Raw genomic sequence first — 18070 nt, 5'->3', positions numbered from 1 at the left:
ACGGGGCAAAAGAAGGGAAGGTGGTGGGTAGTAGAGGGAGGAAATTGGTGAAGTGGGCTGGGATCGATCGAATGCTGTCATAAGAGTTTTGTGTGGGGACGAGAGCTGGTTCCGCTCTTCTTAATCGTCATGTCCGACGCTCGACTTGTTTCCTTCAACCACTCCGCATCTTCCACTTGGTAAGTCTCTCGGTTTCTTTTCTTGCTTCGATCGCCTGGTTAGAATTCTGACGAGTATGTGATCTCCCGCAGATCCCTCTTACGATGCCGCCAAACAATAAGAAAAAGAAAAAGGCCGCGTCTAACCCGGCTCGCGGGTTCGCGACTGTCTCCGTGCCTTCCAAACCAAAGCCGGAGGGCACAGAAACTTCTTCTGCGACGACTGGGGAGTCGAAATCCACTCCGCAGAATGAATCGGAGCCCACACATGCCGAAGAACTCCCCGCTGCTGCGGGCACACAAGATAACGCGCCCTCATTACAAAATTATTCACCCGAAGAGCTCGAGAAACATTTGGAAGAGGCGGAGCTACAGATTTTGGTGGACAAATATGCAGCGAGGTGCAAGGGAGATGGGGCGCGTCAGGCGACCAAGTTGGAGACCGAGAAGCGGGTCTTTCGACAGCAATCGGTGACATTGAGTCTTCTCGAATGGCTCCCAGCAGAGATGCAAGAAAGAGTTTTGGAATTGGCTAGCACTGAGGAGCATGACTATCTCATTGCGAATGCACGAAATGGTAGCGCCAAGCAGGCAGGGTCCGAGGAGGAGCTGTATATGAAGCTTTGGACCTTGAAGGAGACACTTCTCAAACTTGGATTCCCTGAAAATCGCACCGAGGAAGCATTGAAACATGTTCTCCAATACTTTGCCGGCAATACGGCTGGTGCCAGTCGAGATGTGGTGTGGAACCTGGATGAGGCGCTTGAGTGGCTGGCAACGCATAGCGACAAGAAAGAGCTTCCATCTTACGTGCAAACTACCGCCCGACCCCAGAAAGACGAGAACAGTGTCACCTCATGGATGATTGGTAAACCCCGGCTCTGATAACCTCGTAAGAATGAAGTGCTGACCCTCATCAGAATCGGAGCCATCACGGTCCTCCACTCCCAATAAACCAAATGGAAACAAGCAGGGAAAGAAGGCCGATTGGAAGGCCGCAAAAGCTCCGCCTCCTGTTTCTTATGACTCCGATAGCTCGATTGATCCAGACACCATGGTTCCAGAATGGCTGGACTTGCAAACCAAGCTCTACAGCCTACAGCCGGACCTTTTTGATCGCCCAGGGAAGGGTAAGAAAGGTCGTGGGCCAACAAGCCAGTCTGATGATCCTGAGGTGGCAAAACTTCAGCGGAAGATTGCAAAAATCGAAAACGATGTTCTCTTTGAGCGCCGGGAGGCCGAATACATCTGGAAGGACAAGCTTGAGGAGCTCAGAAAGGACGCGACATTCATCCGTCGCCCGCCTGAGCGAAAGAAGGAGGAGCCACCGGCTGAGGAACAGCCAGATGTCCCAGCCCTTGATGGGCTCGACTTGAGCATGCCATCGATGGATGAGTTGGATGGTGCCGGGTTCGGCGATATGTTCCAGGAGCAAATTGAAGGCTCGGGGTCAACACTTGGTCTCCCTCCTCCCGTACTTGGAACATCTACCACTCTTCGGGACTTTGGGAAGACTACGGGTCTCAGTCCACGGCGAGTGCTGGAGGAGACTTGCAAAGCAAAAGACTCGGCTTGCAAAGTTGTCTATCAGGATACTTCCATCTCCAGCCACCATAATAGGCAGGCTGTCGAGGTGCGGTGGTCAAAACCGCAGGAAGCCCCGTTCCCACTTGCCGTGGAATCGGTTACACACAAGTCGAATGAGTTTGCAACTTTCGTTTCAATGGATTCACTGGCCACTCCGACTTCTCAGCAGGCTGAGGGATACGTCTCTACTCTCGCCCTATTTATTCTCTTCCCTCAGAGCTCCAAGGAGGGCAAAGCTTACCTGCGGCTGCCCGCGGTGTGGAGAGATCTTTGTACTGAGTTTTCATATCTCAAGAAGACCCAGGAGGACGAGGTTGACAAGAACGCGGTGAAAGATTTGAAGCGCCTGGTGCAAGAGAACCAAAGTAGCTTCGAGGACGACGTGGTGCTTCTGGACAATTTCCGGAAGAGAAATGGCAACGGTAGCAAGCCCGGCAGCCCGTTGAAGGGCCCCTCTCGGGATGGCTACTTTGGTCACGATGAACGGTTACTGGAGGCATGGGCGGCGAAATCATCCACTCCTTCCTTCCATCGCATGTTGCAGGGCAGAATGAATCTCCCGATCTGGAACTTCAAGGATGACATTTTGCACACTTTGGATACTCACCGAATCCTGATCATTTGCAGTGAGACGGGAAGTGGAAAGAGTACCCAGATTCCTTCTTTCATCCTGGAGCACGAGATGCAACAAGGCCGTCCCTGCAAAGTCTACGTGACGGAGCCTCGTCGTATCTCAGCGATTTCATTGGCACGGCGTGTCAGCGAAGAGCTAGGAGAAAGCAAGAACGACGTTGGTACTATTCGTTCTCTCGTTGGTTTTGCAGTGAGACTGGAAAGCAAGATCAGCTCATCCACCCGGCTAGTTTACGCGTATGTGATTGATTACTCGCTTTAACCTGATTTTAAGCTAACCTTGTTCAGGACCACTGGTGTTGTTGTGCGGATGTTAGAACGGCCAGAGGACTTCCAGGACATTACTCACGTTGTCCTGGACGAAGTCCATGAGCGCACGATCGATAGTGATTTCCTTCTTGTTGTTCTCCGGAGGCTAATGCAGAAGCGTCTCGACTTGAAGCTCATTCTCATGTCCGCTACGCTGGAGGCCCAACGCTTCTCTAACTACCTCGGTGGCGTGCCCGTGATGAATATCCCCGGGCGAACGTTCCCCGTGGAGATGAAGTATCTCGAGGATGCAGTTGAGATGACAGGCTACCGGCTATCAGAGGATGATTCAAACGGAGTTCTGGACGATGACCCAGACGAAGGCTCTGACTCCACCGGGGATGCTGCTAACGGTGGTCTTCAGGCCAGTCTCGAAGGCTACTCCAAACAGACACGAGAGACCATCCTTAACTTTGATGAATACCGGATGGACTATCAGTTGATCAAGAGACTGCTCCTGAGGATTGCCACCGCGCCTGAAATGGACCACTACAGCAAGGCAATCCTAATCTTCATGCCTGGTCTGGCAGAGATTCGTCGTTTGAATGATGAGCTTCTCGCCGAGCCAACTTTCCAGAAGGGATGGATTGTGCATGCACTTCACTCCTCGATTGCCAGTGAAGATCAAGAGAAGGCTTTCAATGTGCCGCCTGAGGGGACAAGGAAGATCGTCATTGCGACAAACATTGCAGAAACCGGTATTACCATCCCGGATATCACGGCAGTTGTTGATACCGGCAAGGAGAAGATGATGCGCTTCGATGAAAGGAGACAGCTTTCTCGACTCGTCGAGTCATTTATCTCTCGCGCCAACGCTAAGCAGAGACGTGGTCGTGCCGGTCGTGTCCAGAATGGTATCTGCTTCCATTTGTTCACCAAACATCGACACGACAAGCTGCTCGCAGAGCAACAAACACCCGAACTGCTTCGGCTTTCTTTGCAAGACCTGGTCTTGCGAGTTAAGATCTGCAAGCTAGGCGAGGTTGAGCAGACGCTCCTCGAAGCCTTGGACCCACCGTCACCGAAGAATATTCGGCGTGCTATTGACTCTCTCAAAGAAGTAAAGGCTCTCACAAGTAATGAAAGCTTGACACCGCTGGGATCGCAGCTGGCAAAACTGCCACTGGACGTTTTCTTGGGCAAGCTGATCATCCACGGAGCTTTCTTCCGTTGCTTGGATGCTGCGGTCAGCATTGCTGCCATTCTGTCGTCCAAGTCACCGTTCGTCAACACCATGGGCTCAAACTCGCAACGCGATGCAGCGCGTAACGGTTTCCAGAGAGGTATGAAACCTCGCCATCCCCAAATCATTAGACAATCACTAACCTTATTCAGGTGACTCCGATCTTCTGACCGTATACAATGCCTACTGCGGCTGGAAGCGCACCAAAAGCACACCCGGCTCCAGCGATTACGCCTTCTGCCGCAAGAACTTCCTCAGTCCCCAGACTCTCCTAAGCATCGAGGACGTCAAGCTGCAGCTCATTGTCTCAATCGCCGACGCCGGAATGTTGAACTTAGACGCCTCCCAAAAGACAGCACTCAACCGGTCCGTCCTGTTATCACTCCCATATCATCATTGTCCACAAACTAACCCCCAACAGAGCCCGCTCAAGCAACCGCCAACGCCAATTCTTCACCATTCCCGAAGAGTATGACCTCAACAGCACAAACGACGTTGTCATCAACTCCGTCGTCGCATGGAGCTTCTACCCCAAGCTCATCACCCGCGAAGGCAAAGGCTGGCGCAACGTCGCAAACAACCAAACCGTGACGCTACACCCAACTTCAGTCAACAAGCATGCCGACCACGCTATCAAATGGCTCTCATACTACCATATCATGCAAGCTCGTAACCGGAACCTGAACGCACATGATACCAGCGCCGTTGACGATTTCGCCATTGCCCTGCTGTGCGGTGATGCCGAGTTCAAGGTAACCAACCCCCTCCCCCTTCCCCTTCCATATAAACTTGATTCTAATCCGTGCAGCTCTACTCGGGCGTCATCTCCATCGACGCAAACAGAATCCGCTTCGCACTGCGCGACTGGAAATCAATGCTCGCACTGAAAATCCTCAACGCCCGGCTTCGCGATCTCCTCGCGTCTACATTTAAGAACCCTCACCGCCCGCTTTCTTATAAGCAACAGCAGTGGCTGGATATCTGGCAGCAGATCTTTGCGCAGGCTGGAAAGCGTTGATATCGACTTGGTGGCTTCGTTGGTATGCCTGAGCTGTATTCCAGAGCTCTGGGTTGGGTTTGGTTTCTGCTGGGTATAGCACTTGCATTTGTATACTTGGTTTCTTTGTTCATATTATGCCTTTGATGAGTGTCATGAATGGGTTGAGGGTCACCGGCATGATAGATGTGATTTTCTTTTCTTGGGGGGCGCCATTATAGACTTGGGATTTGGAATAGATGGATTGCACAGTTGGGTTTTGAGTACAGCTTATGATCCAAAGTACAGTGATTGAGAATAAAAGATATTTTCAGACCTCCTCGTGCCATCTTCAACTCCGTACCATGACAAAACATGTCTACCTTAAGTGTCCGGATTGGGGACATTTACAAGACTACTTTCAGAACTACGCTGAACCAAAATTAGGTCATCAATCCATTGTATTCGCAGGCCCAAAAAAGAAAAGGAAAGGAAAACCCAGGCAGAGATTGTATATCGCTATGGAATTCATATCCAAGGTAGGTTTCATGATCATTCATTACCGTCATATCATCTCTCTAAAACATAACCAAAAGGTAGACCATAAGCCCACGGAATGCCAGGAAGAAAGACCCTTTTCTGACCAAACAAAAGAACAGAACAACAAATAGAGAGAAAAGATCAAATGATAAAAAAAGGCCGGCGCGATGTAGGAAAGCGCACACATGGAAGAGGATTCGTCATAAAAAAAGATATTCGTCACGTCATGGTCGTTAAGGCGGAAATCACCAGTGGTGGTGTGTCGCCGATTCGTTTCGTTACTTTGCTGAAACTGGAAAAAAGGAATTCAACAACCCCGATTGGGGTGGCTGCAAACCCGAGAACCCGGGATGATTCGTAAAGCCATTGCAAAAACCGAAGATATGCATGCCTCGGCAAGGTGGTGGCGATGGGAGACGAGTAATTTTTGAGCTTTTTGAGTCTCCCATCGGATGAGGTCAGGCGGAAACGGCGAAAAGAAGGGTGCTAAGCTGAAAAACAATAATCATGGCGATCGTCCAGATGTCTGCGGCTTCCGTGGGGGGTGTGCCGCAGATCTATTTCAACAGAAAACAAAACTCTGCTCCAAGAACTGGCAGAAAAGGCGTTAGATGAGATCAAAATACTCATCGACGGCGATTCATCACTCCACCGGTCTTCATGGGCTGGAGAAGAGGAGCGCCTCCGACGGGGCCGCCGAGGGTGGCGTCGGTGAGGGTCTTGCGACGTTTGCTTTCATAATCGCCGGTGCTCTCGGAGCGGATCACGTCGTCGTCTTCACGCATGCGCTTATTGCCTGAGCCGAGAGATCCGTTCAGGGTGGTTGAATACACGGGGGTTGATGTTGAGGCCATGGAGTAGGGATCTGAAGCGCCGTTGGCGGGAGTCCCACGAGTGTCGCTCACCGCGTTGTACAAAGTGGTGGCTGCTGGTGGGCGCGGGGGCGTGTTGTATCCAGAGGCCCAGTGAGGAGGCGGGCCACCGCTGGTGCGAGGTGTCATGCGACCGGAGCCGTTTTGCTGCGGGGATCCAGTCATCTCAGGAGTCAACTGCGAGTGCTCGCCAGTGAGAGATCCCACCGATGGGTTGGTCGTATAACTATACGAGTTGCGGTTGGAATTGTAGGCAGATCCCTGGTCCTGCAGGTACTCAGGTTCTTGCTCGGGTACAGACTCATTGGCACCATGGCCCTGGGAGTAACGATCAGACTTCAGCTCCGCAGACTCGGCCTCGGAGCCAGGAGCCCGTCCCGTGGGAGGGGCCATCTCATTCTTCAGATAACCGACTGCCGGAAGAGGCTGACCATAGCTGGAAAGACCGGACTGGGTCATCGGCGTGTGCGGAGCATACTGAGAATGGGACTGAGGCGGAGCCGAGTAGTATGACTTGGAGCTGTCATATCCGGTCTGGCTCTGGTACGGAGGCATTCCCTGAATGTTGTTCCCGGGAGGAGTGGTGGCCGGAGTGGTCGGCATTGAACGCTGGTTACTCAATGTAGTGTCGATCGACAATGGCTGGGTGTGGGGGACTCCCGAGTTCATGCCCTGGCCGCCCCATTCATAGGAGCTTCCCTGGTTTGTCACACCCATCAGGCTGGACGCACTGGCGGGAGGCGTGGGGAAAGTGTTGGCTCGATCGATTCCTGGACGCGGACCCATTGAGGAAGGCTGGGACATGTGCGAGGACATGGGGGTCTGCATGGCGTGGTGATGCAAGCCTGAAGACTGAGGAGCCGTCGGGGTACGCTGAGCGCCGGGGGGAGGGCCTTCCAGGCGCCGCTGCTGCGATTCCTGCACGACCATGTTGGTCCGGGTTTGGTTGGCCGGGTGGTACAGCAGGCCGCCGATGTTGTGCACGAAGAGCGGATACAAAAGATCGGTGATTTTCTCCTTGTTGGCAAATTCCAAGGCGCGCTCAAAAGGAATCCAAACGCCCTTGAGATGCATCGGGCCAATCTTGACTACGTGGCGCAGCTTCTCGCTCTTGAGAATGCCATCGCGGCGGCCGCGAGTCATTCCGGCCACATTCAAAAGTTTTGTGCCGTTGATCATATGGTTGTCTGTAAATCTCCGGTCAGATTGGGTCTTCGGGGCTGGTTCGTTCGTTACTTACCCTCTCTCCGAGCCACACAGACACCCTTCGCCTCGACCTGGTAGCAGAGACTACCTTCGTCTTCCCATAGGGTCGCTGTAACCCGGGGCTTGGCTCCCGGAGGAGCAACCTGGCCGGTGGGATCATAAACATAGCCTTGCAACGGGGCCCCGGTGTTGTTTCCATAACCGGGTGCAGCAATGGGCTGGTTGCTCACTAGAATACGGTTAGCACGTTTCCTCTCAATTCTATCTTTTGATTCATTCGAACTAACCTGGAAGTGGCAGCAACTGCGGGTTCATCTGTCCACCCATGGAGCTTGCCGGCGGCGGGTGGCCCGTGGGCGGCGAAGTGACACCGTTGGGATATCCGTACTGCGGGTAAGAAGCCGGGCCATATGACGACGCCGGCTGCAGCACCGGAGGTTGCTGGTGATAATGATAATGCGACATGGCACCGGCCGTGGCACCGTGGGAAGCGTACGGTTGAGCAGACGACATATGGGAATGGACATCCATGTAAGGCTGAGCCTGATTCATGCTGCCGAGCGAGGTCGGACTGGGATAGTAGCCCTGCTGGGCGATATTATAGTCGGAATCCAGGCCCTGATTACCTAGATCCGAGGGGGGGGCTCCTGGGTTCCTGAACCGCAGAAACACCCGACAGACTGCTGCGGGCACTGGAACTGGCGGAGTGTCCAGAGATGCCCTCCTGGTATAGTGTGCGGGACGGGGCCTGGGTGGCAGTAGGCAGGCTGAGCGCGGGAAGCTTGTCGCCCGACAGCAGTGGACGTTCGGCCGCGTGGTGGTTGTACCAGGGGATATCAGCAGGACCGCGGGTGTGGACCTGCGAGATCGACGGCAGCTCCAGCTTTTCGGTTTCACGGGGGAAGAGGTTCGAAGAGGTAGGAAGAGGGGAAGCTGTCGGACCTGAAGGAAGAGTCCGGCGAGCCGTTTCAAGACTTTTGTGCTTTTCTTTTTTGGTGAAAAAGGTGGAAGGTTGCACTGCGTCCGGGTATGGGAACGGAGGAGAGCAATAGCAATAGCAATAGCAATAGGAATAGGAATAGCGAGAGCGGAAGCAAGTCGAGAGCAAGAAACAGGGAAGAACGGAGCAAGTTCAGGTCATCAATGTCATGAATCGTGACAAACGCAGCAGGTGCATGCAGTCAAATAAGGCCGCAGTTGAAGTGGTCAAGGTGAGAAGTATTTTCAGAGGCTGGCGTGCAGCAAACGCATCCCTCTGCAGCTGAGGAAGGGGGAAACACATAAACGCTGAGCCGCAGGACGAACGGGAAGATCAGTGGGCTGGATGACTAAGGGGGAGAATGTGGGGGGTTTAAGAAAGAAAAAGGCTGGGAGAAAAGAGAATGCTGCAGAAATCCCGGCAGCCTTTTGAGGTTTCTCCTCAGCACAAATAGTATCGAATCATGCCCGGTGGTGGGGAATTTGGGGGGGGATCGAGTCTGCCGCCACCAAGCAAGGACTGACTTGCCAAAAGAGAAATGGGAAAAAGAAAATGGAATAAAATGATAAAATGGAAAATCAAATAAGGGACGAGAACAGAGAGAGGGGGGAAAACAGACTCCACCAAGCTGAGGATCCTGGTCTGTGTGACAAGCACAACGCTGATCGGCCGGGATAGGCCCGCCTAGGATCTGGTGGAGTCCGATGTTACCGCCACGCACTCGCGCCCTCTGGAGCTGTCTGGCGAGGGGGCCGGAACACCGGAGTCGACCTGCTATACTACGATCTTGATAAAGGGATAGTCCTCGGATGTCCTCCACGAGGCCCACTCCGAACCAGGGATGACGGCCGGGGCAACCAAACTTCACGTCCAGCACAATGAGGTTGGAGTCGAGACCCCCGATCGACGGGGCCCCGTGCAAGACATAGCGCCTGCAGAGAACTAACCGCTGCACGGTCGATTACGAGGCGGAGGTTTCAAGAGCTCCCCTAGTGCTCTTAGGGCTGCTGCTGGACGGTGCTAGTCCTCCGGGCCCTCTTTTTTAGTCTCGCCGATGCTGGAATGGGATCCATCTGGCTCACGGACGTGTACTTTGTCCATCGGCTCGGATAATGATCTGTAAATCGAAGCGGCCCGCCGATCCCATCCATGACCTTCTTCCTCTACACAACCAGACCCTCACGGCTATAGCCGCAATAATGCCACACGCGGTGGCCAGAGGTCCGTGAGTACAAGCGCGTCACACCCAAGGGATGCTAGCGACGTCGAGAGGAGAGGGGGGGGGATCAGTGGCCAAGAGCGCACCACGAAACACGGGTGGCTTGAGTCGATCAAGGGTCTGTTCTCTCGGGATCCCTGCCAGTCCCACGACCGAAATGGTCGGTTGAAGACCGCCCGAATTCAAATACTTCCAGGCCCCGTGATGCGTGATAGCGCTACGCCGTGAGGTAATTTCCATGACGTTTGGGATACGACGAACGGAGTACCGTGGGCTCTTTTCCGTCGGAGGCGACTACCTACCCAGCTACGTACTCTCGCCAGCAAGGGAGTCTGGAGTCTGGAGTCTGGAGTCTTCTTTCCAGTACACCGCTACTAGCAGTCTGTCCCTTGCATGCTAACCGAGGGAAGATTGGAAGATTGGAAGATGCTTTCCGACTATTCTTCTAGGAGGGTTCTATTCCGTCTAAGGTTACTTTTCCGAGGCAATGGTTTGACACTGACAGATGTCAAAGACGACAAAGGGGGAAAGCGTGGAATGTGAAATACCCGCTTGACGTATCTCATCAATATCTCCTCCGTACTCCGTATGGAGACCGTCTCTACCCTACTCACCGAAGTCCCGATCATGGGCATTATTGAATCCGACTCTTTCCTACTCGGTCATTACTTGGCCCCAGTGGGTTACGCCCACAAGTGGCGTCAACCGGACCACACAGACCCTGGGCAACTGAGGGGGGATTTTTGAGAGGGGAGACCGGAAAGAAACGGGGGGCCGGGGGTTCGTAGAATCTCCCGTCTAGACCGTTCTGCAAAAGAAAGGAAAACAAAGCAGAAGCTCGTCTTCAACCGGGGCCGAGATCCCTGCACCGCAGCTCGCTATCGACGGCCCGATACCCGCTGCGCATATGTGAAGGGATCCGCTCAGTTGATTTATGTTCCCCTCTTTTTTTTTGGCTCCCCGGAGCTTCTGGATGGGAAAGGCCGGAGAAAGATCAAATCATGTTCCGGTGGATCAGCACTAGCTCCGGAGTGGCTCTGGCTTTGGATTTGTTTTTGTTTTTTTTTGCTTTGCCCATCCCCCCCCCCCTTTTTTTTTCTTGTTTCTTTTTTTCTTCTTCGCGAAAATCGACTATCAGGTCGGAACTTCCGGAAAAGAGAAATAATTGAACAATTGGTAGGGGGGGAAAGCTTGAACCGGGAGTATTCAATGGACCCATCGACCCGCCGCACGGACCCATTGGAACGAAACGGGGTGCGAACCTCCGTGATGTATCAACTCTCCCCGAACCGCCTGATGAACAGCAAGGGCCATACTATGTACTGCTGGCGGAATTTCTATGATCGCCCGCTACCTCTCATAGCCTCCCAGTTAACTCCATCTCTACGGTGCAATTTTCTTTTTATCCTAGTTCTTGTGACTGCTATCACACTCGGAGTGGACCAAATGCCGATTTCTCCATTCGGGGGCGCCATTTTGGCGAGACCGAGGCTTGCTCCACCATAGCCCACAGCTATAGGGAAAATCGGGTTTTCGTCACCCATTGCTTTACGGTCCGATCGACGGGTTCGTCCGTACCTTGCAGCAACACAGTTACCCTGCGTCGGCCGTGCAGCGCGCCCAATATATCGCAGTCCCAGGTTGCACCGCGGTGAGCGTCCTGCCATGCTCTCTGAACGTTGATGCCAGATAACGCCGTCCGACGCTGGTGGGTGGGACAGCATCAGAATTGGTCAGGATGGACAGGAAATTCATCACGGGTCGAACAGGGATGTCCCCGGTCGGGGGAGGGTTGTACAAGTTGATTGGGGAGATTAGGCAGGATGAGTTCCCCGTAACGAGAGGGTCAGGACCGAACGGACAGCGCAGAAGGCGGGCCGTGCAACCTGATTTAACCTCGCATTGCATTTCGTCCCGTAAGATCGACTGCACGTTCATCTTGCTTCAATCGTGGGCCTTTCCCCTCTGCGGCCTTTAGTCCGTCAGCAATTAGCGCCTCGCCCTACTCAAGTGCCCAGCCAGTCCGAAGGTGTAACAGCGCCGACCGAGAAAAGAGGGGAGAGGAGAGAGTGGACAGCTGCAAGCGCCCGCCGATCGACGATCCGACCGGACAACGACTGGCGGGGGCCGTCACCACGTAGCCGATGGTGGATTCACCGCCAGTTGGCCCCCTTGCGTGCAGACGTGGCACAAGGATGATCTCAGTGGACCGTTTATGCCTTGATTTAGAGAGTTTCAGCGTGGCCGATTTAGGAATTCATGAGGAACGGAGGACTCCGGGGTTTAGCCGTAGAGATGTGAAGCCTGGGGCCGTGAGGTTATGGAGCGAAACGCGGGCTGAAATTAAAATGAAAAGCTGACAGTCGGAACGGAAAGAAGGCCGATCAGAGGAGCATGTGCGACATCCGGGCTACAGTACTTCCACTGCCGTAGCTTATGACGCACCCGTGTACATCTACTCTGCACGTGCACTGATGTACGCGATCTCAATGTACCTCTTACCTGTGTCGTCCAGCCCGGGCCTCGATCTTCTGGGGTTATCCCCGTGCATTGGAATCTGCACGCTTCACCGTCTCTTGACACCTGCCCTGGAGCCGATCGAAGAATGTGCATCTACGACGCGTGGAACCTGCCACATTCTCGAAGCATGCCAGACTCATCTTCCTCCTGCATGTCTCGCCCGTTCTGCCCAGTCTGTGGTTTGAGATTCTGGGGGGAATGCGCTGGGGGGCAAGCGCTGGTGGCTCACCGCTGGTTTCACATAGGGTTGTCTTGTCTTGTTTTGTCTTCTTCTCCTTCCCGATCTAGGGATGTTGCGTGGCCGGGTGCCGGTGTACTGACCGGCCTTCTTTTTTGAGATCCCTAGATGTGGTTTCAGATGGGCATGGAGTTTTGGTGCAGGTGCGCCCTTGTGTAGACCGTTCTTTTCCCGCGGAAAATATTCGCGGCTGGCTGTGCTTCATGTCTGACTCCCCCCGTGCTGGTTCCTGCTGGGTGGACTGGGCTCGTGCTGGGTTCGCGCTGAGTTCGCGCTGAGTTCGCGCTGGGCTCTGTGCCTTGGTTCCTTGATGGCTGGAGATAATGCAATCATCTACGCACGCCGGGTACGTGCCAGCACGGGTGCATCCCGACCGCGGACAGTATACAGCGTACAGAGAGCTGTGCAGAGACGTGCTCGGCACGGATGGCAGCAGGCTTCTGGAAGCGTGATTGCAATTTTATAATCGGGCTGGTGGCTTCGTGCGGAGTGCCACTGCCGGCATTTTTAGATCAGTCCGATATTGGCTGCATCCACGTTCATCTGGTAGTAGATTAGCTAGAGAGACGATTGTAAGCTGATACGTCCTCTACCTTAATATCAGACCCTGTAACACCCCCTAGCACATGTGCATATAGTAGATGTGGCCCACGGAGCTGTACACTAATTTTGATCTCTCTGCCATTTTAATGACTTCAGTCAACCTTGAGTATCTTTCGGATAGCTACATTTCAAGGTCACTCGTTAATCCTTCATTATTGATCTAGGTTTGAGTTCAAATGCTAGTTTCCATGTGGTATCAATGCTATACTTCCCACTGGAATGTCGGAAAGATGGCCCGCAACCTTCTTGGTTGAGATATATACAATGCTCACCCAACTCGACAAACAATATTACCCAACCACAACTACGATTACCACTCATTCTGTGCCAAGCAGCTACACCATTGACGTAACGAAAGTCCTACAATATCGAAACTCGAAATAATCAACTCAAGTGACGACGACAGCATTCCAACTGGCCCCACGTGACGGAAACGACCGTCCCAAACCAGCAAAACCAAAACATCTCAACCACGGTTCACATCAGCCACCCCCAACGTCACGCTGCCGTCTTGCTCCTCGTGAAAAAACACACACCATCACCTTATCACCACATGCACTCATCAACCATCCCACCCCGCATGCACCCCCACAATGCCGGAACCCTCAAAACCGAAACTCTTTAAAAAACCACGCCCACCATCCCCACAAAACCACAATATATTCGACTCCTGGAACTCCTCCTCAACCGGCCACCAGCGCTCAGAATCCCGTGACAATGCCGGCACATGGAGGGATATCCGCTCCGACAAACTAGCCCGCCAATTCCGAGACGGACACTGCGATGACTCCTCCGGGCCGCCAATGGCCTTTGACGGGACGTGCGGATCTTCACCAGAGACAAAGAAAGGAGAGTGGAAATGGGTATCCGACGCGGAAGCGAAGCGCGAAAAGCTAGGCGTGCAGGACATTCGCAGTTTCATGGGCGTTGGCAAGCGCAAAGCACCCGAGATCGGAAACGGAAAGGCAGAGAAGGAGAAGGAGAAGGAGAAGAGGGTGAAGGTTGATGCCGACAAGGAAGCTTTTACATCTGCAGCTGCGTCTACTGCACCCTCGACATCTTCCCTGGACACCGGGACCGCCGAACCAACAAATCTACTCGAGAAATCAACACTCTTCGCGGGAATAACGGTCTATATTAACGGCTCCACCCTCCCCCAGATCTCAGACTACAAACTCAAACGCCTCCTTGTCTCTCACGGCGCGAAGGTTTCCATCGCTATGGCGCGCAAGTCTGTTTCGCACGTTATTATCGGTCAGCCGGGCACGACGGCGTCCGGTGCTGGAGGTGGTCTTGCGGCGAGGAAGTTGCAGCAGGAGATTGAGAGGGGTGGGTGGAAGGGTGTTAGGGTTGTCGGTGTTGATTGGTATGTTTATCCGTCGCCGAGAATAAGGCGTTGGTCTTGGCCGATTGCTAATCGAACTAAATAGGGCGATTGAGAGTATCAAAGCTGGTAAGCGGCTCGCGGAGTCGAGGTTTGCTCCGTTGAGTATTGCGCCCAAGGGACAAAGGAGTGTTGTGGGGATGTTTTCGCGGTAGAGATGGTGTCACGACTTGGAAGGTACCTTTTATTGCATTGTATTCGGCGTGGCGCTGCATGTGGCATTGCATGGCATTTGGCGTTTTCTGCATTGTGCCGGGGTTTAGTTGAAACGGCGTTTTGGGATTTATCCGGACTAGGACTAGCATAGAGATGTGATACCCCTACAAACTTATGGAGAAGTGTTGCTTGAATTGATTTCATTGCTCATTACCGTCATCTATCATGACACAAGGTTCCTTATATATACAGTTTCGAAGACTCACAAGGCCAAGATGCCATAATATGTACATCGAAGAATTCCCAACGCCGTTATATGCAGTGCAGTTAATGTGACAAAAACGTTGTCCGCTCTTCAATAAAATGAGGGTCGCATGGGAGGTTATCAGACGAACGCTCCGCCATTCCCAGGTTTACGCTCCGGGTTTGCCTCTCCGTCGACACTGCTGGGCTCGGAGATATGCCGGCGCCAGCCACTGTGTCGACGTGTTGGAGAGCCAGAGCCAGGAGGGGACTGGGCATGGTGGTCATCGTCTCGGGCTTCGGTGGATGCAGGGATCGAGGCCCCCATATCGGACGAGACGTTAGAAGCGGATCTCAGGCCCGATGTTTCACCGCTGAATGCCCTCTCGTCTGGAAGAGGAGGGAGAGGGTTGGGATGGCGGTGGGTGGAGAAGGAGGATTGGGAGGGTGGCGGGGCGCGGATGTGAGACGAATTGGTCCTGGTGCGGTTGCGGCTGCCAGGAGGATGTTGATAGCCTTCGTGCTCGTCGACTTGCTCTGGCGATGCGGCCGCTTGCCGGCTGGGTGGAAGGTAGTAGGGGTTTGAGACGTTGGCGTGGGAGTAGAGCGCATGGTTATCCTCGTATGCTGGGAAGGCAGACGTGGACATGCTCGATACGGAGTCTCCGTGGGGACGGCCAGGGTGCATGGGTGGCACTTCGGCGAGGTCAGATTCGCCGCTAGACCAGCGGTCCAGCTTCTCGCCGAATGTCTCTCCCGGCTGAGTAGTGCGCGAGTCACCCTTCACCAGGCCAAGTCGCTCCTCTTCAGTTGCAGAATTGCGCAGGTCGCCTCCTGAAAGGTGCGTCCGACGTAGGATACCTCGGGTTGGACTCGTAGGGGCCTTGGGGGAGTTCTGGCTGCCATTTCTGATGCGGTTGAACATGTTATTGAAGGAGAATTGGCGTTGCGCAGCATGGACTGGAGACTCGGAAAGATGGTCATCGGCTCCCTTCTCATCGGCCCAGTGGATAGACCGGGGCGTGTCGCTGCGCCCTCGTCCAGGGGGACGGAAAGGAGCTCCCTGTTCTTCATTACCAGCGCCATGGTACTCAGTGTCGACGGCACCCCCTGTCATCTCGGTCATGGTCACAGGTGTATTGGTCGAGTTAAGGTATCTCTCATCATTTTTGTGCACGGGACGCCACTGAGGATGAAGCACACTCCCTGCTCGTGAGCGAATTTCACTGAGGAAAGAGTGTCCACTTTGATTAGTGCCGGGTCGGTGTTCCTCTTCATCTTCGGGGTCGGGGAACCGCGACATGCCCAAGGGCGGCAGCGGTTGCTTGATCGATGGCGAGCGCGAATTCGCCGGTCGAGACATGGTAGGGCCTTCACCAATGACGGTCTTACGTCGGCGAATGCCATCCCATTCGACGATTTCGTTCGCACCGGGTGGCCTGAGATAGTCTTCATGCTTATCTTGAACAAAGCGCCGGGCCTCAACAGCCTCCGCATCACGACGAGTAGTCGAGATCCGACGGAGGATAGATGCTGCGCCTCGGATGGAGTCCGCTTTGGGCTCGTACTCGGGCTCCTCTTGCGTAGCAACCTCGCGAATCTGGTCCAGATCACCCTTGAACACAGCGGCATCAGGAACATCCTTAGCAGACTTGGACAGCTGCAAGAGAACGACACCGGAGCAGATCTGCAGGAAGCCCATGATGACTGTAGCGATCTCACTACCAGAACCCTTGAACCCCTGGAACAGCACAGCCGAAGTGACGATGGTGGAGCTGGTAAACATGACATAGTAGGTCGGAGTGACGAGAGCGGCGTTGAAGAGATTCAAAGCTTTCTGCGATACGTTAGCATCTGCCCTCTCCCAAAAAAAAAAAAAAACCAGAACCGGAAAAAACATACGTTGAGATAGATAATCTCCGTCAGCAGCGTCCCAACCACAAAGACCAACAAAACATAAAGGAACCAATGCTTGAACTGCGACTCGCCATTAATCTGAGCCAAAATAGCAGACCCAAGACCCTGCGTCGCAACCACGCTCAACCCACCAACCATGCTGCAAATGCTGATATAGACAAACATGCTCTTCTTGCCGTATCTGGGGCCCACCCAGAGCGCAGTAATCAATGAACCCAGCAGAATGACGCCGCCATATGACAAAAATCCGGGAGCTATAACAAAGTGCTGCATCTCCTGGATATTGCTGACAGACGACTGCTCGGGCGCATTCATGGCAATCACCACAGCCCCGATAATGCACGAGAAACAGCCCACCTTTCCAACAAAGGAGAGTCGTTCTTTTAAAAATATTGCTGATAAGATCGTGGTTATCACCACGGATAGAGCGCCTAGTGGTGTTACTAGGATTGCGTCGACGAAGGCGTATGCAACGAAGTTGCAGATCTCGCCCACGATCATCAGGGTCATTCCCGTCCACCACCAGACATTTTTCAGGTAGCCGTATCCTTCGCCTGCTTCTTCATTGTATTTGACGTTTGCTTTGAGGAGGCCGATTTTCTTCAGCACGAAGGAGACGCCGATAAATACGCCTGATGCAACGGCGAGTGAGATTCCGACTGCTTTGTAGACGGGCGGGCGGCTGTCGGAGTCGGCGCGGGCGAAGAGGGCCGAGGTGTGTGCGAGGGCGGATTGCGGATCCATTTTGAGGTGTTGGTGAGGATGGAGACCACACTGGCCAGCAGTGGAAGCGAAGAGGGCGTCGCGGGGACGGAGTCGTCCGAAGACGGTACTCGGCGCCTACTGAGACACTTGTTCAGGCCAGTTTGCAGGCGCGTTTCGCAGTGCTGACGTGTGTTTCGGTCCAAACAACAGAAATAGAAGTCGAGAAGAAGTATATGCAGAGCCGAGAAATGATTGATAGAGAAGATCAGGAATGTTTCTGGAAAAATCGGAAGATAACGCAGCGGGGGCAAAAAGATCAGCGGCGCGACGTCAGCGGCAGAGTGACGCTGCAGGGGACCATGCAAACGAAAAATTTCGAGAAATGCGCGAGCAAATATGTGCCGAAAGCAAAGATGTTCAAGAAGCAGAAATCAGATATGTGACAAGAGAAAGGGGAGAGAAAAAAACGATGCAGAAGATAAACGTGCAGAATAGGGGGCCCCCGAAACAAAGAGGCTGGGTCTGTGGGGAAAAGATAGATACGGTGGGTGCGCGGTGGGTCTCTGCGCAGGCTGTTCCTGACACTTGTCCCTGTCCCTGTTTCGGTGACATCTTCGACGTTACAGTATCTTGCCGCTACAG

General features: G+C 53.6%; 4 protein-coding genes across 4 annotated transcripts; 2 read left to right on the top strand and 2 right to left on the bottom strand.

The window, feature by feature from the left end:
* Positions 1–263: 263 nt before the first annotated feature.
* N7498_000444 (putative ATP dependent RNA helicase) lies at positions 264–4888 on the top strand (the record flags this gene model as incomplete). Its single annotated transcript, XM_058447507.1, has 6 exons — positions 264–1026; positions 1079–2615; positions 2667–3970; positions 4023–4236; positions 4292–4622; positions 4679–4888. The coding sequence occupies 6 exons, from the start codon at positions 264–266 to the stop codon at positions 4886–4888; spliced, it is 4359 nt and encodes a 1452-aa protein (XP_058312918.1).
* A 1124-nt stretch (positions 4889–6012) lies between these two features.
* On the bottom strand, positions 6013–8404 carry N7498_000443 (KilA-N domain-containing protein; the record flags this gene model as incomplete). Its single annotated transcript, XM_058447506.1, has 4 exons — positions 6013–7445; positions 7499–7693; positions 7752–8090; positions 8146–8404. Coding segments are annotated over 4 exons (2226 nt in total), but the record flags the coding sequence as incomplete, so codon positions are not given.
* Positions 8405–13616: 5212 nt separating this feature from the next.
* N7498_000442 (uncharacterized protein) lies at positions 13617–14562 on the top strand (the record flags this gene model as incomplete). Its single annotated transcript, XM_058447505.1, has 2 exons — positions 13617–14389; positions 14454–14562. 2 exons carry the CDS (start codon positions 13617–13619, stop codon positions 14560–14562), a joined length of 882 nt encoding a protein of 293 aa, XP_058312916.1.
* A 386-nt stretch (positions 14563–14948) lies between these two features.
* On the bottom strand, positions 14949–17467 carry N7498_000441 (DUF803 domain membrane protein; the record flags this gene model as incomplete). Its single annotated transcript, XM_058447504.1, has 2 exons — positions 14949–16643; positions 16709–17467. The coding sequence occupies 2 exons, from the start codon at positions 17465–17467 to the stop codon at positions 14949–14951; spliced, it is 2454 nt and encodes an 817-aa protein (XP_058312915.1).
* Positions 17468–18070: the final 603 nt, after the last annotated feature.

The sequence above is a fragment of the Penicillium cinerascens genome, assembly GCF_028974065.1.
Source record: "Penicillium cinerascens strain IBT 15544 chromosome Unknown contig_16_segment0_segment0, whole genome shotgun sequence".
NCBI lineage: Eukaryota > Fungi > Ascomycota > Eurotiomycetes > Eurotiales > Aspergillaceae > Penicillium > Penicillium cinerascens.
The sequence above is the reverse complement of the archived record's forward strand: the minus strand, read 5'-3'. Positions and strand labels throughout refer to the sequence as shown.